At 37.3% G+C, this 22,269-nt stretch overlaps 1 protein-coding gene across 1 annotated transcript in view; it reads right to left on the bottom strand.

Annotated features, from left to right (window-relative positions):
- The window catches only part of grm7 (glutamate metabotropic receptor 7), an 88,867-nt gene that overhangs the window by 56,711 nt on the left and 9,887 nt on the right, over positions 1–22,269 (bottom strand). The window contains exons 2-3 of the mRNA XM_030776568.1: positions 6,997–7,132; positions 6,321–6,475 (exon numbers count right to left, since the gene is read on the bottom strand). Of these exons, the coding sequence (XP_030632428.1) occupies positions 6,321–6,475; positions 6,997–7,132 (291 nt within the window). The remainder of the gene's footprint in view (positions 1–6,320; positions 6,476–6,996; positions 7,133–22,269) is intronic.

A 22,269-nucleotide genomic window follows, 5' to 3' on the forward strand; every position in this document is an offset into this window, starting at 1 on the left:
TAACCAAAACTATTATGTTAAAATTGTATGTTGCAAAGCGTAGCTAACAGGATGATGTCAGAATACATGAAACAACTGTTTAGTAAACAATGATTCAAACTGTGTGCAGACTTGTGGGTTGTGTGTATAACTTTCTCAATACTGGAATAAAAGAGTAAAACTGTCATAATCATGAAAGTGATGCAATGCTTTATGACAGTGATATTCTTACCAATTTGGTTAATGGCAACGATTATCTTTGCTCATCACATTTTTCTGTCTCTATTCCTGTCACTTGTATGTACACTTAATATTCCACTTTTCCAAATGCTGTTTTTGATAACACAGAGAGAGAGAGAGAGAGAGAGAGAGAGAGAGAGAGAGAGAGAGTTTGTGACTGTTAGTGTGAGTTGAGGGTCATACTCGTGTATCCTGGAGTGACAATTTCAGCGCCCCTGCTGCAGAGGACCATCTACAACAAAGAACAATGAACACCCAAACAAACAAACACAGCATGAGGTCACTGTCAAGGGCCAAGTTCCAGCTGTGTTTTTAATGGCAAAATTAAAACTAAACAAATAGGCTGAAATGCCACAAGATAAGGCTGAAAGGAAACACTTAGAGCTCGGTTTGATCCAATTAAAGAGCAAGCCACAACTAATGTCAGATATGTACTACCCCCATAAAGACCAGGGCAGTGGCACATGAAAAATGTCGACCAAATACTTTTCTTGTGCTGCACTGTTACGATCTTGTCAGAGGCTTTAGTTTCATTTCCCAGATGTAAAGTGTGTTACGACAAATGTAAAAGGGCAAAGTGGCTACTTATTATGATCACGTTTTGGTGGTCTCAAAAACAAAAGAGAGACAAATATTCCTTTAAGCCATTTTGAATGTGATGTTACATCCTACCAAAAATATTTGTTTGAAATAAATGGTTAAGAAGGTAAACCATCTTGTTTGCATCATTACATTTTCAATTAATTTCCTATGATTATTCATCAGACCAGAATCTTTAACGTGTTCACTTCAAAAATCATCACCACCGTGGGTGCTGAAAAACTGTAGTGGACAGAGCCAGTGAAGATCATTAAGTGGAGAGCTGAGCTGAGGTGTGTTGTAAGTGCTTTTGCTCAAGAATGCCAAGCCTATCTCTTCACTGTTGTCACTGTTAGTGTGCTAAGCCAATGCCAAAAGAAAGATCCATCCTGACAGCATGCCAGACAGATTTCAGCATGATTTAGCTGAGCACTGAATGAGCAGCCATTGTAATACAAGTCACACTATTTCGCCGATGACACTCACGCTTCAAATGGAAGAACCATAAAAAGCCAAACTAATAGAAAGTAATGAGTCAAAGAGATAAACATTAAATTCTAATGTTGCCCCGTCTGAAATATGCACTGACAGATTTTCTCTACAACGAGGCAAATGTGCATGTGAATGCGTGCATGCATGCGTGTGTGTCTTTGTGTATGTGTATGTAAGTGTATGTGTGTGTGTGTGTATCTGTGTGAGAGATATCAGTCTCTTTGGGCATGTTTTAAACATTGAAGCATATTACAATTCCCCTATCTCCCTCAGGCATAGGGTTGGACAATCACATTTGTCTTCCAGAATAGACAATGGTCACAGAGACCTAAGCAGGGCCGTTAGCGGTGCTTTTATCAGGGTTTGTTTTGACTGTGGTGCTTGGTCTTAGTGTGATCTGTCATCTGGAACAAGCACTTGTGAAATCCAGATAGTGTCCCAGTCTTTGCAAAGCCAAGTAACAGTAGAATTATTTTCTCTTTACAATCAAATCTTAGCAAATTAATGACATGCTCGTCAGCGGACATATCCACATCAGAGAAATCATGCATTATTCTGACATTACTTTTAAAACTTGTTTATTCCCAGAGGCATTAATTTGCATGTGTTTGCTGCAAAGCATGTTTTTTTGTTGTTGTTTTTTTTTTTTGACTGAAGCTGACATCAATTAAGCAATGTTTTGCTTATGATTAAGGCTTAAGTGTGACATTTTTTTCAGGTAAGTATTTTTTAAATTGCTCTGTCAGTGTTGTTCCATCAAGGCACTCAAACAACCATGTGACCTAGAAAGACTCTGTATGCTGCACTTATCAGCAGACAGCAAACAAGGCAACATCCACAAGTCAAAAGGCACAATCAGAACATCCTGTGTACTTCACGCCAATATATCACGTTCAAAGAATTCAATACAGCACTAAAAGTGAATTAACATTGCTCTTTGTGGGCAAGAAATATTGCCAATGTTTTCCATTTCGAAAGCTATCAATGATTTTCTTTCAGAAAACATCATTAAGTGTCCAGCGTGACATGGACACCTATCATTAACATTAAAAAACATGAAAAAGTCCTGTTTTGAGAGATTATTATTGTTATTATCACTGTTGTTGTTGTTGTTGTTGATGATGATGATGATGATGATGATAGTGGTATTACTTTGATCTATTGAAAAAGTAAACTACACTGCCCAGTCATGTGCACAGCATTTAAAATTTGGCTGGAAAATCTCAGTGACTTTGCAGATGGCTTGAACTTAGCAGGTATGTCAGCAGGTGGCTTTTTTTGTCAGAGTGCCTGAGGCTTTTTCATTCTACATAGCACCAGTCTCTCTGTCATGTCACATTTTTTTCTATCCCCAAGGCTCCAGAGCTCCCATTTTCATAAATCGTTAACTAATCATATTTAATATAAAACACCTATATATGTATCACACAAAGAAACAAACACAGACACACACGCATATATCAGGGTTTCTGCTAGGACTTTTTTCTTGCCGGTCCGGTGTCCGGTGTCCGGTGTCCGGAAAAGAATTTATATTACCGGACAAATTTAAAACTTACCAGTCACAGTTCAATAACAGTCTACGTTACAAACGTAAATATAATGTACACCTAGGTTAACGAAAGAATGACAACAACCTTAAATCAGTTTGACTATTTAATGAACAGTAACGATTAAACAAAATGAACAGTTAATGATTGAGCAAAACATCAATATTAGCCTCTAGAATGTAGGCTATTACAAAACATCTGTAACCTGTAACATCCATAGCCTGTTTAAAAAAAGGCTAGGGCTACATGGCATCAAATGTAGCCTATAGGCTACCAGGTAAAATTTATTTTCTCCTTTATTCATTGTAGCAAAGTCTTCTGCTGCCGACCCAAAATCAAACATGTTCAATGTGTCTTTGCAGCTTGTAATGCACATAAGCTGCGTCACTCTCTCCTCCTTTAGGCTGTTTCGCTGTCAAAACACAAATGTCCTGTTTAGGGATAGCCTTCATTATAGCTACATTTTGTATAAGCATTATTACCAGACATTTTGACTGGCAAGTTTTTAATTTACTGTTTTTTTAATAAATTTTACCAGGCAAAAAACGATAATTACCGGCTAACGGAAGAAATCCTTATATATCTAGGGATGTCACAAGAACCGATAATTCGGTACAAAATCGATGCCAAAATTCTGAAAACGTGATGGTTCTCATTTTTCTACAGTTCCGTAGGTACTGGGGATGCAATTCTTCTGGACCTGATAGGGGCAGCATATACACCTACAAGTGTTCTGGTCTGCTGTTAAATGCCAAAGAAAACACTTATCAGCACACAAATTCTCAAAATGTAACCCGTTTCTCAATATGTTTTCTTCTCTGCACTTGCTTTCTCATGGACTTGTGAAATGTCATTAGTCACGGCCCAAGTACTGTACCAATTCAAAGTTCGCCAAGTATAGATCATATACCCGGAAGTGTACTCGATTCGTGGGTTTTATCTAGGATGCATCAGGAGGTGACTTGTCTGCACTTAGGTAATCAAGTTTTCCAAAATGCATTTCACACAAATTTCACACAAAGTGGCGGCAACGATGGTAGACGAACTACCACATAAGTGTAAGTTTTGTATTATGACTGTTGTTCTGTCAACAAATGTAGATTTTAAGATTTTTCAGGCGAGAAAGTAATATTTCAGAATTCGAATATGGATTGATAGCACCTCCTTGAAAGTCCTAAATGTTCGGAGATGTGACATCTGCTAGCAGACCGAGCTAGCTAGCTCTGGCCAGCAGCCTTCGTCAGCTACGTCCCCGAGAGTCTGGACTCCCGAGCTGGACTAGCAGGTCCAAACTCCCAGGTACTTGATGTACTCCGTATTGACAAACAGCTGTAGTGTGGCAGGGGAAGACTCCCCTCATATGAGAAGCGCTACTTTTCTGCTCTGACCAGTAGCAATGTTAAAGTTGGTGTCAATGTTTTAAAGTTTCAAGAGGTCATTTTGTATTTTGTTTTCTTTAAAGTGAGCATGACAATTAAGAGTTGTCATACTGGCCAGGAACTTGACAGTAAATTTGTTGGTCATTTTGTCTTAAGGGTAAAAAATGATCTGCCACTATCTTCAACAGCAGAAAAAAACCCTAAATGGTCTTTCTTCAACTTGAAATTAGATGACTGCTGTCATCACAGAATTCAGAGATTTGTCATCAAAGGAGGAGACATTGCTCCTTAGGAGATTTGACGTCAGACATCCTGAAGTGCTTCAAGCAAAGTAAGTACACGTTAATGATGCTTTATTTTTGTAAACTGGTAGCAACATTAAAGTTAGCATTAATGTTTTAAGTTTCAAGAGATCATTTTCTGTTTTGATTTCTTTAAGATCTCTTGAAACTTTAAAACACTGACACTAACGTCGCGACCAGTTCACAAAAATAATGTATCATTAACGTGTACATACCTTACTTGAAGCACTTCAGGGTGTCTAATGTCCGACGTCAATAGGAGTCAACAAGATTTAAATCTCCTCAGGAGCGAATTCTGTGATGACAGCAGTTTAGGGCTGCTTTATGCTTTAAGGCATTATGCACACATACGACATGTCAGAGTGGGAACATTGTATCGGCCAGTTAGGTAGTGCTTCTTTTATGAATGTTAATGAGTCTTCTCCTGCCACACTATATTTCGAAAGTTAAAAACAACAACACAGGGAAGATGGCAACAAGTGCAGCTGCAGCAACAGATCCGCCTCGACTCATTGAAAAGAAAAACAGTAAGAGTCGTGTATGGAAGTACTTTGTGTTCAAGGCGGGTCATCAGGGATTAATAATAAATACATAAAAAACACTATGCAGTTTTTAATAAAGGAGTGCATATTGAAGTACATGGGATTTATTTTTTTTTTGTTTGGTTTTTACTGTGGTATCGAATTGGGTACAGAGAATCATGCAATTTCAGTGGTATTGGTATCGACTACTAAATTTCTGGTATCGTGACATACCTAATATATACATGAGGCAGGTTATATGTATTAACCCGGCACTGGGGGGCTCCTCTTGCAAAATTATGCTTGCCCTAGGTTAGACCATGAGATTTTGCCTGCCAGGCTAGAAGTCCAAGTCTCTAGCTGAGCACTGATGCTTATCCTCCAGAGAGCAGAGAAAACGAGAAAGGCGGTCCTGTGGCACAGCAGTCTTCCATTCGGACTGCACTCTGCACCAGACGCTCTCATTTTCCACTGCTCCTATCAAACATGACACAGTTCTGTGTGCACCAGAGAAATGATTTTCTATTCTTAGACTCCAGCTCTAACCAGTGTGGTTAACTCCACTGATTCAGCTAACCTCTGATGTCTAACTCTGATGCAGTAAGAGGAAAGGAAATACAAAACCTTGGGGAGTTTTTAATCCAGAATGAGTGTTCTGTTTGTTACATCGTTGACAAGCTTGTTAACCCTGGGCCCTAACTAGTCAAATCTGTTTACATCATTCATCTTTGCCCTGTTCTCTCTACTTGTTCTATACAGTTTTGTGTCCCCTTTTTCTCCAGTTTGGAAGACCCAGTTGCAATTTGTTAAGTCTCCTTCTTGCAGAGCAGCCACCTCTGAGGTGAGAGAAGCTAGAACACACTTCCTCCATCACAGGCCAATCACTCATGATTCCACTCTATGAGTTGTGTAGTATTGTCAAGCAATGTAACACAGAGGGGAGTGCCATTTGACTGAGAAGGAGAGAAGGACCCCTTACTATTGCCACCTGCGGTCTCAGCCAGCAAGTGTGATTCAAATGTGTGTCACTTTAGGGCCTGAAAGAAAGCCTTTTAAGGATATGCACAACTATTTTAGTATTTTTCTAAATTCCTTCAAAACACGTATCAAAGAGTTCAGATTGCAAGGTCCATAAAAAAATTTCTAATAAGGTCTCAAATTTTGGACAGATATACTTACAAAAATTTCGACACAACCTTTTCAACACAGGTACAACCTGAATCAGCACTGGCACAGATGATCAGAGAAGGTACAGATATTGTTTGTAGAATGTGTTCTTACCAGCTATTGTGGCTCGTTTTGGCAGGATGGTGATGGCTCCCACTGCAGCATCCTCTAGCTGGTGTATGGGACTGTTTTTAGCCCCCCAGCTGTCTGATCCAATCCACAGAAAATGTCCAACTTTGTCTGCTCTTTTAGAGGCATTGAGAATCCCTCTGAAAACATTCCCACATATAGAGTCATTAGGACTGCATGTTATTCTATTTTCCTAGTGGTTTTCCATATGAATTGACATGGCATTCCACTCACTCAATAAAATGGATTTTTGATGCATCCTTGGTCACTATCATAATAGCACCAAGAATGGATCAATTCTGTCTTTTAATGATACAAGGACTATCATAAGACTATTACTGTCTAATGAACTTATATGACACATTTTCCAATACAAAGAGCAAGACTGAAATATTACATAATATTATGCAAATGCTAATTACAAATACATATGTGAATGAAGTTTTACTGTTGATAGAATACCTATACATTTTGCACTGTGTATGATGACTCTGTTGACTGTTATGTATTGATTCAAAAATAACAAGCTCTTTCTGCTTGTTACTGTGAATGCTTAAAAGGAATCACATAAATAATTGGACCAAGTTCAAGATGATAGATTTTTTTCTCCAAATTTTATGGAAGGCTCTGCATGTTGAGGTTGACAACTGTGAATGCCTACCGAATGTCTTCGTCGTAGGCGAAAATAATGACCGCCCTGGCATGTCGTGTGTCAAGAAGCTGGCGAATAATCTTGTCAAAGTCCGCCTGTTTGTGGTCATGTGGGATTTTCAGGGACTGAGCGATGCAGATTCCACCTAGAAAGAGCCAAATAGAGAGAGAGAGAGAAAAAAAGATTCTTCTTCAGTGAAGCCATTTATTCTTGCTAACCACAAAACAGAATTGTCAGTAAAATAAGAGTTTTCCTCATTTGTATACACAATCCCTCAACTTGCAAGACAATGATGGAATAAAACTTTCATGATGGACAATTAATGTAAAAAAAAAAATCCTTTCTCCATTCCAAGCCTCTTGTGGATATACACTGCATTACATATTCAGAAATTCTGGGTCCAGTACTTGGACACTTTAACAATGTTCAGCATTCCCCAGAGCAGGATAAAAATACATAGATTAGAAATAAAGAGCACAGGTTATTTTCATTATTTAACACATAATACATACATACATACATACATACATACATACATACATACATAAATAAAGCAACTCTTGAAACCCGTTTACCATTCTAACAACAAAATGGTACCTCAAAACATGTATTCAGCACACATTGGCAATTTCACCTTGGCCAGTGGAAGCCTTGAATCACCCAGTGATTTATCCAATAACATACATCAGTGTCCTACTCTTCTTCGTGCTGCTTATATTAGTGAAGGATCCACAAACTAGAAATGTGATTAAATTAAATATATAAGCTAAAGTTAAATAAAGTAAAATCATAAGAGTCTGTGCTGCACTGAGTACAGGGAAGGCTGATGCCTCTGGCGAACCTTCACGACTTGTCCCAGAAAAAGCAGAGAATTCTATTTCTGTTTGTTTCATTCAGAATATTCATGGAGGAACTTCACACTGTGATGGCACTATATCATGAATGAATTATAGAGAGAGGAAAGAAACAGCATACTTCATGATGTGGACACCTTTCATCACTCACATACATGTTCACTGATTCACATGAACAAATGAATGGTGGGGTTTGCTTATGTACAAACTTTGAAATTCAGTGTTCACAAAGGCAACACGTGCATGACATGTATGCTCGTTGCTGTAGGCATGATATGTTTTAAATTTAAATTGTGAAAACAGAGCTTGTAGCTATCACCTCACACATCTGTAAATAATCATCAGCACACATCATTAAATGATGGTTTTGAGAATAATGTTTGAAGTGATAGAAGAGATGAATAAAAGGGGATAAATTAAACTAAATAAGGGTAGGGCATATTATCGATAAGGGGATGCAGCTGACAGAGAGAGAGATAATCAAACTGCAATGCAACATGTTTGGAGTGGAGAAAAACACATCTTAAATGACACTCATAACTGCATGAGAGAGATTACAAATATACTCAAACAGATTTTGAGATGCACATTCAAAAATGTCTAGATGTGACAGCACCGCAGTTTTCAAAACTAAGGAAAAAATGGTATGCGGTTATAGTTCAATCATATGAAAAGTATACCCAATTTCAAAACCAGACAATCAGTTGGCATCACATGATGGCTTCTGGGTTAAGACACAAACCTAAGCACTTCTTACCCTTCTACTTGAACTGATATGATTAAATCGATCTGTCAACTAATGTTAACTGACCAATTAGACTCTTCCTGAAGGACATCACTGTCCACTTGGACTTTGAAAAAAATTGACACTGACAGGCCCTGCAGATAACAATTATAATTAATCTCTCATAGCTATTGGATGCTCCCCCAACCATCCTCTCAAACAACAATATATCTTTCCAACATATCACTAATGAGTCACTAATATATATAGTCATGTAACTATGAGCGAAATTTATTTAATGTTTTCTTCAGGTTATTTCATATCCTACAAGGTAGAGGCCAAGGTTACAAGACTACAAGGACATACAATGTCATGATTACTGTCATGAAAAACAGTTTGGAGCATTATTGCATTATTAGATAACACATTTATACACATATATTCCATGCTGTATTATCTTTATTGATTGATGCTGGAAGATTTTGCAGTAACCACAGCTGAGTGACATTCACTTTTTGCCTCCAGTCTAAAATTGCCCTGTGAAAAAAATGCATCTCACCCAAGATCAAAATGAAAACATGTTTACAGCTACATCACTTGCTGCTTTCTACACATTGCGTCTTCTTGTGTGTCCCAGATATTTGCATGGAGTGACATGCTTATGACACTGTTTTACAGAATGCTAAGAGACTGAAGACAGAGAGCTATTCAGGAGAACTGATAAGACCTGCATTCTTCAAACATAGTTTCACTGTCTCAGGGTATCACATTTTATTTTCAGGCAAAAATAATTTTTATCATCTACTTCCTTCCCTACGTCTACTCTGTGGGATTTGCTATATCTATATGTAACCGAGACTTCACTGAACATTATGAGGAACATTTTTAGATTCCAGTCAGAGAACCCTGTTCTGGAATCTATATTTCTCTTGGTTAGTGCTGGCGTAACGTCTCCACTACAAAGGGTGTCTTTACAAAGCCCACGTGAGCTCTGGCAGAAGATCCTCAGTACATCATTGGGCCATCACCTCACCATTCATCTCCTTAATGCTTAGTGTCAAACTGAGGTACTGGGTAGTACTTTCACTGATCACAGTAGTTTGGCCTGGATTTAGCTCCTAGATTTTAAAAAAGTCTAGAATGGCCACAAAGAATCCAGGTCAAATCTTCTGCCTAGTGTAAGAGTAATAAATTGTTCCCTCTTTGGGGAGTCTTAAATGAGTCCCTGTTTGATGTTATTTCTTTTGGAATACTGTCTCATTGCGAAAATCATGGGAATTTTGACTGGTGACATTGTTTATGTAAATAAAATGGAATGAAGTGATAAGGACAAGAACTGCTCCATGGAGAGAACAACTCGAAAGACATCCAAACAAGAATAATCATTTGTTTCCTCAGGGCCTTTGTATACTGTTGTATTGGTCATATTAGGGTTAGCTATTAGGAAACGTTTGAGATTGCCATTAGTGTGCCCAACGTTAACAGCAAAGCGAAAAAGAAAGGTCAGCCTAGTAAAACTCATTTGAGAGCAACAAAGTGGACCAGAATGCTTTCAGTGAGAGCTAGTATGAATGAAACTGTAAATGCTTCTTAAGTGCTCTCTTGCATGTCTTGATTTCTTACACATTGTTGGGTAGATTCACTCCTCTCCACTGTAAGGTTAATGGAAGCAATGGAAAATCCTAAATTCCTGGATTTCAATCCGTGATGAGTGGTAAGACCACAATACGAATCACAAATCAAATAGAAATGGCTACACCGTATTCATTACGGTGGAATACCACACAGGCATGTAATTCCATTCTTAACATGTAAGAATGGAATACAACATAGAGAAGAAATTGTTCTGCCATTTCCCAAAACAACAACACAAGTGTTACCTTATTGGAGAAGTAGAGGCAGAATTGAAATGTAACTCTTTGAATTACATTTCCTGTGACACTTGTCATATTTAAGTATAAGAAAAGATTTTATTTCAGAATTATGGAATTAAAGGTTAAAGATAATACTGGTTTGAAGGACAGCCACTTGTGATGGCTTCTTCAGAATATGTTGGGGTTTTTTTTTTTTCTTTCCTTTTTTCATAATAGCATTTCAAGCTAAATCAGAGCACTCAATGAAATAAATGTTTGAGATTCGAAGCACTTTTCGTCAGTACTAATATAATTTATGCTCAATGAAAAGAGAGAGAGGTGACCATGCTAAAATGAAAACCTAGAATGGAAGACGTGGCAGCCAAAATCAACATGCAATCAACTCCCCAGAACAGAATATATTTAGTGTGGCAAGCGAAGCTGGACGGACATAACATTGATGTTCCAAAATATATACAGTGTATGGGAATTTCAAATGAATTAATAATAGCACATAAATGTCACAGTGACAATACCTCAAACACTTAACACACATGTGAACAATAACAATCTACTGTCATTTCAGTGGCAGAGAACTCCAAAATTATTCAGTCATCATGCAATCAGTCGATCATTCAATTGCCTTCAGTTACTGTATTGTATGTTCATTTTTTTTATCATAGAAATGTACTGAAGAAAAAAAAAATATTTATAAAAAGTACAGTAAATTACTGACAGAAGGTTACCAACCAACTACTGTAACATTTACAATGCCCCTAAAATGTTCTGCTTAAGCATTTTCTGCTCTACTTATACAGTAATTTCTTCAGTGGCTATGATTTTGAATGACAGTAGACATGCTGTAAAAACATATGATGAATTTTACATACACTATCAGGTTATTGCCACAACCACTTTGACACTTTGACTATAATTTCCTGCTTGATTAGACAACATGCACTGAAAAACATAAAAAAAATACACACCCCCCCACCCCCAACAAACTAACATACAAACAAAAAACACAATTCTCCACTTAAGGGCTTAAGTCACTATTGATTTTATATCTTACTGTGGATATAACATGCAGTAGCACTGGTTAACTCACCAAGAACAAACCAAGCCAGGGAAAAATATCTTAAAATAAGCAAGTAATACAACAACACAGCAATATCAGTGCAAGCTGGTAATTTATGGACTCATTTTGTAGAATAATTCCAAGAAAAAGGTTTAAATTAGTTCTTTATTTGTTTCTGTTTTTCGGTGCTTGTGTTTTTTGAGGTCTTTGCATAGTCACTTTCTAATTCATAATTATCATTTGTCTTCTCACTGCTCTGGGTTCAGAGGAGCATAGTACACAGCAAGATTTCTCACATAGCTTGAAAATATTTTGCAAAATAATGCGAAACCTAGATATGTGACAACATGATGCCATAAAACAACACAAGTGAGGACACAAGAAAGCTCTATTAACATACCACTGATAGGTAAGGCAAGATGATAGGTAAGGCAAGATGAAAAAGACAACTGATGAACCACTTACTGTATCTCCTTTCAAAACTCAAAGGGTTGCATCTCCCTGACACTGCTACTCTTGATCAGGCATTAAAGGCCAGATCATACACTATCACATATTTCATGCTCTCACCCTAAAACAATGTGTGTGCATGTGGGTGTGTGTGTGTGTGTGCACGCGCGCGTGTGTTTTTGATGTAAAATTGCACTTTTGCATTTTATATTCTGAGATAGTCAAGATTTACACCATCATGCAAAGGGTGCATTTGAAGACAATCCAGTAATTCAATAGCCGAATATCGATACCTATTTCAAGTTTAATCATTAAATCATGCATCAGTGGGGGTGTTTTTGTTTTTGATTTTGCTTTTGTTTTTTTTTTTGTTTTGTTTTTTTCCTCTGTTTTTACTTTGGACTGCTTTGATAACTCCCCCGCCAGAAGAAATCATTCTGTCGAGCAATGACTGGGACTCCTCTGGGAACTGATTGTATGGGCAACACCTCAGGAAGTCTGTGGCCTGACTGATGCTTAGCACTCTGTATACTGGACACCTATCACATAAAGAGCCCAAGTTATTACTTCCTCGGCACTTTGCCTGCTGACAGCAGCCCAAGGGTGCACCAAGAAATTTATCTGCATTATCTATGACAAAATATTGATCTAAGTAATCATTTTAAGGTTAATCTCTGTCCATTTCCAGGCTTGTGCAATGGTCTGAAATATGACTTCATTCCAGGACTACTAAATCTGAAATTACACACAGAGTGTCAAAACTTACAAGGTCGGCCTTGAGATATCGTCCAAGTCTTGTCAGGCTTGAATGATCAGAAAGGCTACAGTAGCTAACTCTGCTTCAAGGTTGTAATTAACATTTCAGAGACATTCTGTATGCCACTCAGAAGCTCTGCACCTTGTGGTCCACGAAAAATTCAATACTTGTAATATTACCCACGGAGCTTCTAGCAAACACCTTTTGTAATTTCCATTCATACATGCTGTTGTGATTGAATAACTAATCAAGATATTGACGTTTTCAGGGATGAGGCGATACAGTGAGTTATGCTGATTTGTTGCTTGCATGCTGTGGCAATTAATCTCTATTGAATATGTAAGGATGGAAAATTGCACCAAGGTAACCAAGCAATTTGGGACTTGGATCGACCTTCATCCTTTCACTATTATTTTGATAAAGCTCAGAGTTTGCTGTGTGCTCCTTTACCAGCACCCGACACTCTTTCCATGTGCCTTTGTCAGAGGAACAGGGGTATAATAGAGGATACCTTAGCTTTTCTTAACATCGCAGTGGAATGTAGGTATAAATTACTTAGAGACCAGAAGCTACTCTTGAATTATGAAGCAACGTGGGCCCTAACAGTGTTCACTCGATGAGGCAGAATCACAAAAGTCATTATGTATAATACAGTAGAAAAAGAGGTTATACATAAAAACTCCTCCAGAAACATATCTATATTATGCCGGTTGGTTCAAATGCGACTCATATTAATTGATTTAATCCACATGTAAACAAATGTATAAATGATACATGAGGGTAAAGTAATGAGTATATAGCTATGTCAGATCTGTCTAATAAACTCTACATTGCCATTTTTGGCATATTTCTGTACTATAACTATGCTGTTGAGTGTGTGATAAATTAATTGCTTATTTACTACTGTGTGAAATATGACAAACATCCAGTTGGTAATTAATCTCTTGTCTGTCAAAACACAAAACTGCTTTCTCAAAGGTTATTCAGCATTAGACATCGGTCTGCATGAATACTCTTGCTGCTGGCGAACAATTGATTATGCAATGGGTTTGAACTTCCTTTGCTTTTATTCAGGCTGGATAAGCAGGCTGTAATTCAAATCGAGCTTATTAGGATGATTGACTAGAGACAGCCAACAGGAATATCACCATGAATAGTTATTATAGTGAGATGTTCTGAATGTGGAGAAAAATAAGCCAGACTACGAGGTAACTATAGCTGATACCATGTTTTAGATGTATTCCTAATAAACTGTGTGTTACTAAGCAAGTGTGACAACATGGTAGTGTTCTTTATGTTTCTTATGAAACTGTGTAACACCTATCCTTATGACATGCCGGTAAGCACTGATTCATTGATGTGAATTATAAACTTTTCAACCAGATTTCACACACAAGACAAAACAAAAGCATTCACATAAGTTCCAGTGGAGTTATAGTGTTTCATTAATGGTTTGTGTTAAATTGAAGCATATATAGTAATGAATGTGGCCCACAACTGAAGCCTAAGCCACTTCAGGCTCTATCTACACCAACACAACTTTTTGTTGCAGAGTGTTTAGTATGCAACGTCATTGTTATAGGCATATGCGACCAAAGATAATGATTTCTGCTCAGCGGGGCATTAACTGAGCCTGCAAGAAAGAAAGAAAGAAAGAAAGACTAAATATACAATACAATTCTAAACTAGTAAGAATGCTCTGGTGCATGGAAGGTTTTAAAACGAGATCTTGACTCTGCTTAAAAACAGTGTTTGTCCCTTCTTTGCTTTATTGTATGAGAGACAAAAAGTGAGCATCAAGAGTCTAAGACTGAAAAGAGCATTTGAATCTGTCAATCAAGCCCCCTCTAATTTCAAAATTAGGTCCAAAATCCAGAGAGAAAATGTCAAACTCCACCAGGACTTTATAACAATTTGACTGGAACATTAAGCACCTGTTTGTGTCTATTATGCATACCACCTTCAGATCAATCTTTCTTTCATAAAGTATTGTTCCAATTAAGCCAAACAACACAAAGAGACAGCCGAGCACTTTTTTAGCCCTGTTCCAATAAATACATAAATACATCACCTCTTTTATGGATGTTAATGATGCAATGATGCAAAGTGATCATTTTTATGTAGCTTATAAATTGCTGCATCTCTATGCATCTGCACATGCTTCATAAGGAAAACTGTAGTTCTAAATGATAAATAGGATAGGAGTGAAAATTTGTCAGTGTATCATTAACAACTGAACAAAGCTACTCTATGTTCACAGATCCTTAGAAATGAAACAGTGAATAGATGGCTTTCAGGAGAGCTGATGCGATTAAAAGAGAGCACTTTCCTTTTTTGTGATGCTTCTCTCTGATGACCAATAGACCAGCGTCTGCTACTCTCAGGATTATAGAGCAACTCATTTTCTTGTCTGGCCGTGCTGTTAAATTCCTTCTAGGGCTGATGTCACAGTTTTACATCAACAGCACACTGACCTTGAAATGTTGCCGGTGAGTCACAGGTCCCAAGAAAAGAAAGAAAAAAAAGGAAAAAGGAGGGAAATTGGTCTGCTTCCAGCAACTCAACATCAGGACTTAATGGCAAAAAAATGAGGAAGGCCAACCAATGGAATGCCAACCACTGTCCAGTGCCAAGATCCTTCTATGAACACTGTCCTTGATTGCCAATTTTGAAGGGGATTTGTTGTTTAACTGAACAGAGCGTTGAATGAGAGGCTGGTTCCAGTGGTATGTTATGTAAAGGAATACACAAAGATTGAAATGGGATCACATTTTTAGCAAAACTAATATAGGTTGTTTCATAACCTCTTTGTCTGTTAATCTTCTGGCTGTGCAATAGTTTCTAAAATGACTTTTAAAAATATTCTCAATAAATTATTTTTATATGATTATGATGTTGAATTGTATAGCGTTGTATTAAGACCATAGAATGTTCATAACATATGCAATGGTATTGTAAGGTATTTATGACCAGGAGACAGCTATAATAATAATTAACCCAATTGCCAGCATTTTGGCTTCTACTTGTCCCCAGAATTACACCAAGATGGCTTGGTACCAACAGAGGATACTAATTTGAAATATTTTCCATGCTATATTTTAAATACTGTAGAGTTTAAGTGCTTTGTTTCTTTAGAATCTCTGTGCATTAGTCCTATTGCATTTTGTATTTAATGAGTAATGACCACAGTGTCCCTTTTATTTCTCGATGAAAAAAAAAAAGAAAATGTGGAAGCGATGCAGAAGCTCTAGATGTTGAAGGTTAATTCCACCATTACCTTACGAAGTCAAGAGCTCAAGGCAACTCATGATGGAATGATTAGTGGTTTCCATCACTCAGATGCCCAAAGGGGCTGGAGGAGGAGTTGACTGTTACTGCACAATGATCAGCAGAGTACACAGCAGGGGAATGACACAAATTAGCAGCTGCATTAGTTCCCAAAACCTTGCATTAGAGGTCCAGAGCTCCGTGCTTCTCTCTTCTCAACACAAAGAGCTCCAGTAACAACCATGTCTTCTAAAAGGCCAAGAACAGAATGACCTCTGTTCTTGGCCAGACTAATGGCTGGAAGACTACAGATAAGTCTCTCTCTCTCTCTCTCTCTCTCTCTCTCTGTCCCCCTCTCTGTCCTTCTCTCTTTCTCTCTCGTGAATCGTACAAATAGTGCCTCCTTCTGACTCCTTTTCTGTCTCTTACAGAAACATGACTGAAATGACACTGGTAATTACCTTTGAGTCAATTAATTAAAGAACCACAGAGCATGATGACAGAGACCAATACAAACATATACAAGGAGCACTTTAGAAGAAATAACCCATGTGGACAGCTTTTCAAGAGAACAAGAGGAAAACAAACAAAGGACTTGCGAGGTGACATCCTGCAAAATGTACTTGACAAATGAAAAATAAATTGGAATCTTTGTGCGGTATAAATCATAATAGAGCAATGGGTTAGGCTTCTTAGACACTTTGTTGCTAGCTAACAAGAGCACGTAGAGCACAGTTGCCCCCAAGCACGAAAGTAACATAGGTGTTGCATTTATAATAAATATAGCCTTTCGAGTGCTATGGAAACTGTGCAAGCTTGCCGTAAGTCATTAGACACCTTTTACAAAGGAAGAACAGCAGTCCTTTGTAAGGACAACAGGAAGAGACATTTCATCCGAGGGCAGCAGTGGCGCCATGTTGATTTGCCATCAGAAAAACAGGTTGCCAGTGGAATCCATAGAGATTTTATCTTCTGCCACTTGAGAATTCCAGGAGGATTGAAGAAAATGATGAAAGTCTGTATCCCTTTTACCTTAAAACAGATAAAATAATTTCTCTGGGGATTTTGTTTTTTTTTTTTTTTTCTTTTTTGGACAAGCCAAAAGTTATTGCCACCCACTCATGGGATTAATGTTGCTTGTTGCCAGTGTTTTGCACAGCAGGGTCATTACAGCTATCAGCAAGTAACTTTTGATTATTTAAACAGACCAGAGGTAAAGTGCTGTACATTAAATCCACAAGGATATGTGTTCATCATTTCTCATTTTATGTTAGAATTGAAGGTTTTTGTGTGTATAATGAGGCAACATCTGTTAGAGATGCCTACAAGTAACCCTTAATATTATTTAAGAAGCCATATTTCATATTTGTAAGAGATGCTTATGCAATTTACTGCTCTAAATAATGAACCATTCAAACATTCACAAATATTTATGATCCATAGTACAAGCCCAGAGACAATATGTTTATGTTGAACAAAGTAAGCCTTGAGCTAAAAGGCTGGAAATTAATAGATTTAAGTTAGATATTCTGTAGTCATGATACAAGGAATGCCACATCACATTTCACTGAACCTGCTTGCTTAGCACTTACCATACTGACAGGCTATAACTTCTACACTTTAGCGACCTAAGCATATCTTTGATAGAATGTTTCTTTGGATACTCTCAAAACAACTGAAGGTCAAGAATGATTCATCTCTGGCAGCTGCTAAAACCCTGAATGCTGCTCCATGACTACAGTGATGATTGAACAATATGTGAGGTGGAACTGCTGGAGTGACTCCATTAACAATCTGAGACATAACCTTTCCCTACCAGTTCACACATCTCAACTCTACCTCATCCATCATAAGCCAGGCATGTAAAGTGCAGATGATCAGCATTACTGACGAGTCCTGCTCTCAATCAGCTACCCTGAGAATTACAGCCAAGGAGGTAACTGCAGGTCAACATCCTGACCTCTTTCCCTCACCTGCTAGGAAATCTGACATCAGTGACTTTATCCATCATTCTCCTACAAGGCAAAAGCAGAAATGTTTCTACAACAAAATGACGGTAAAGGAGAACACAAATACAACATTTGAGAAAGAGTTACAAATGTTTGAAATAGTTGAGATATGAAACAAAAATGGTGCAGAACATTTGAGAATTTAGACAAAGACCTCTATAACACTTCCAGGGTGAAGACTATGAAAATAGACTGATGAAATGAAACACAAGGCTTGACATATGATCACTATTTTTTCACTATGAAGCCAACATGCTAAAACACTGCTGCATTTTGAGATGAAGGTTGTATTCTGGGCATAAGAAATGTAAAATTAAATAGTCATCAAAGGTGACCTTTAATTAACTAACAAATCTGTCTCAGTAACTGTCTTTGAGTTTAGCTAATAGTTTAAAACTTGAAATAGAACTTGTTATATATATATATATATATATATATATATATATATATATGCTCTAGCTGTTTTATCTGGCATTGTATTATTAAATACATTACACATATCCAGGACTTCTAATGGGTATTATAATTTAAATATTTCCCATTAAGTTATACTTGATAACAAAGGCCAATGCTTATGGCTAAATTAACTAAGGTTTTCATGTGCTCTAAGAATTCAGCAATTTGGTCTGTAGCTACAACCCAAGCCATCCAAAGCTATCTTGACACAAAATGAAAGAATGTCTCAAAAACTAGTAAGTATGCCTAATAAAAGTGTGAGGAAGTGGTATCTCATCCTTTAAAAAACACGAAGTAGCAGCTCTTATCCTAACCTTGCTTCTACAACAAGGTATAAATGTTCCAGTTCAGCTATACATGGCCTTATTGTCTATTAATTGATTCTGTCTGCCTAGAATCTGTAAGTGTTATGCTGATGATCTAATCTGTCTATGAAATCTGTACACAACAGAGATGCCCTGACAATGTGAAGTCAGATTGCTACAGCATCTTTTTTTTTTTTTTTTTTTGAGACATGCTTAGTTAAGAGACAAAAGTTTTATGCTTTCAGTTAGCCCATAGTTGAATTAATGTGATCTACAGAGGTAAGCTTTGTACTACACTGATAATTATACGTGTCGTTTTAGAGGGTTTGTAACACTTCTTCATAGCTGATAGCAGGGGATTAAGAGAAAGAACAAAATAAAAATAAAATCGTACTGCTGACTAACTTGTTACTTCTAAATTACTTGGCCAAATAAGCAAAACAAAACAGAACTAGATTACAAATGCACACTAAAATTATGACATCAATGTCATATTTATTCACTCATTTATGCAGTTAGTGTGTTTAAAGAAATGTAATATTCAAAGACTTCATTTAAAAACGTTTTTCCAAATATGTTCACATGCAAATTATACAGCAATTTTCATAGAGAACTAAGCTCTTTGCTATAGTGACATCAAACTGTTTTGTCCTTTAAAATGGTAGTTTTGCTTTTTCAGTAGTATCATTCTGTAATTATTTTCCCAAACAGTGCTCCTAAGTGAATTCCACTTAATACCACTTAACATTCTACAATTTTCTCTCAAATGCAACACCTGCAAAAGTCTCAAAACTAGATGGAACCAATACACAACTTTGGGGGTTTTTGTCTGTTTGGTTTTTTGTTGGTGTTGTTGTTGTTTTCATAACAACTTGACTCCAATCAAGAGTCTATTGCTGTTTACCAAAAGACAACATTTAAAAATGCTAAATTTAAATAGTGCTATACTTGATTTGTATTGCAAATTATGACCTCCAACAAAATATTCAAAGGGCCTGACCCTACCTCACATTCCATTAATAATTATATTCAGCTATCCATCTTTTTTTTATAAGAGAGCTCATACCCACACTATCCAAGCAAATCTATAGGAATGAAAAGGGGGGAAATACCAGAACCTGGGGAAAGAAAATCATTCAGTTATTGTGCAACATTTCAACAAATTAAAAGCCTTTTTTCATTTTGTTAAATGCAGAAGTGATCTGTTGTTGGAGGCACCATTATTAGTCCTTAATAAATGAATGCAGCAATTCAAATCAGTAATTAGTAACTCTATCATCAGAGGGACCAATGATGAGCCAGTGTATGCAGTGCAGTGCTTCAAGTGGGGAGGAGTACAAAGCATGAATTGAATGCACAAAAGCTCTTAAGTAACCCAAGAGAAGTACATTTTCACCTGGAAACCACAGTGGTTTCATAGTGCCATTAGTGTTCCACAGATCACTCTTTAAGAGTGGTTGATAGACTTTCGTTAATCAATTTTAAAGGTTAACATCTTTTACAGGACTGTCTGGGGGAGATTCACGTAATGAGGTTAGGACATTAAATGAAGTGCCAGTTTACAGACAAAAGGATTGTTTGTAAACAGGCCTCCTTGCCTGTTGCCTTCAAAATAACGGCTTAGGGGAGAAAACGGCAGAAAATTCACTGAATCCCGGATGTGCTAACTGAATGAGGACTATTAGGATTTTGGAATGGAGGGTAAAGACCCTCAGTAATTTTGATTCAATGTCCTGTATTTTCAAAGTCGAACAACAAAATCTATTACAAAAGATCATTCAGTGGATACCAGTAATTCTCATCAAAAACTGTGCAGTGCCTTCGTTGTGAAATTTGTTTTGGCCATTGCATAGGTTAGACACTAAAAGACATCAGCATAACATAAAAAAAGGAAAGAAAGAAAGAAAGAAAGAAAGAAAGAAAGAAAGAAAGAAAAAGAAAGCATGAATTACTCAGGAATCAGACATATGCAAGTGCTCTGAAGTGGACACTTCATCAGCTAATCTGGAAAGACTGGGAGAGTCATCTGTTAGTTTCAGTAGTGGCACTTGGAATGAAAAGGACTACGTTTAAACATTATATTTTACAATAAACCTACTGTTATTCTGTCTTATTAATCATGTAAATAAAAGATCTATATGAAAAATAAACATAAAATACATTTTAAACAGTATTCTGTTCTCAACTGTCACTGGCAAAGATATTACGGTTTGACCTCAAAATCAAATATATCTGAGTCAAATGTGGTAAAATCAGACTCCAAACTGTCAAATTCAATCTCAGGGAATGGCTTGCAGTATGGGACCAGCATAGCACTGAGTATGTGACTTGCAAGAGTCACTCATGATCCCAAAGTATTATTACAATTCTTCTCACAATGTGTCCATATTACTGAGCTTGATTTGAGCATCTAAGCTTTAGCTGTTTATCAAATATGTGATTCAGTTAAATATGTGTAAACATGTTGATGCAAAATTCTACAGTCAAATTTATCCATCAATTATGCATGACCAGTTAATGAGCTCAGGATGCAAAAATGGAATCTATTTGTTGAAATGTTTTAATTATTTCACTGTTTACAAATAGACAGGGCACTTCAGAGACAATAGTGATACGCTTTGTAAATGATATGATTTTTTGGTCATTTCGGTAGATTTTACAATGCTCTGGATGAATTACCAACACACATATCCTCAGTTAAATGTTGTCAGTATGTAAGAAAGAAATATGTACTTAGCTATGTGCATTCATCAGACTAAATCACACTACTTACACAGTTCTGCAAAGGTCCAATGGGTAGTCCAATGTTTTAATGCCTATACACAAAACATGAGCAGAAATACTACTTTTGACAGGGTGATTGAATGGCTTTTCAGCCTCTAATTTGACTCAAAAAGCCAAAATGGTCTGAAATACATCGGGAAGGAATATCATATTTCCGCTTTTTCTTGTCCCTTTTCTCTCCTCAGCTCATAATAAGCTGGTTGGGTTATAAAAGAGTGAAAAGGGGAGTTAAAAAAAGATGGCTGCCAGCTTTGAATCCTCCAAAGGTTTATCCCACACCTTTTAAGAATTCTGTTTGAGCAGGCTGGTCTATGAGAGGTTTGTCTCTGGCGCTCAGCATGGGGTATTAAAGTAGGATTTGTGGCTTTTTTTTTTCAGAGACATCTCTCCCTTTCAAAGTCAGGGAGATCAGCTGCGTCTGTGTGCTATTTCTTGCAGTTTAAGGACATTTCCACAGACCACAGATATTCCAGTTAGCTCACAAGCTCTGCTCAGTATTTTTCTACTCTGGTTTTTGTGGCAGACCTTGGGTGGGGGGAGGGGTGGGGCTATGGGGGGGGGGGGGGGGATGAAAATGTAGTAAAACATTTGCTGTGGCTCTTTTCTCAGCCCTTTCCTTTCTTGCATGTGGCCAATCATGACGGCAAGGTAATCTGGTGTATGATCGTCACTGATTGGCTTTCATGCCCCAAAGCTCACTGCAAGGTCGACAAGGTCGACAAGGTTGGAAAATATGTATTCTTTT

This window comes from Chanos chanos, chromosome 6, assembly GCF_902362185.1.
Source record: "Chanos chanos chromosome 6, fChaCha1.1, whole genome shotgun sequence".
NCBI lineage: Eukaryota > Metazoa > Chordata > Actinopteri > Gonorynchiformes > Chanidae > Chanos > Chanos chanos.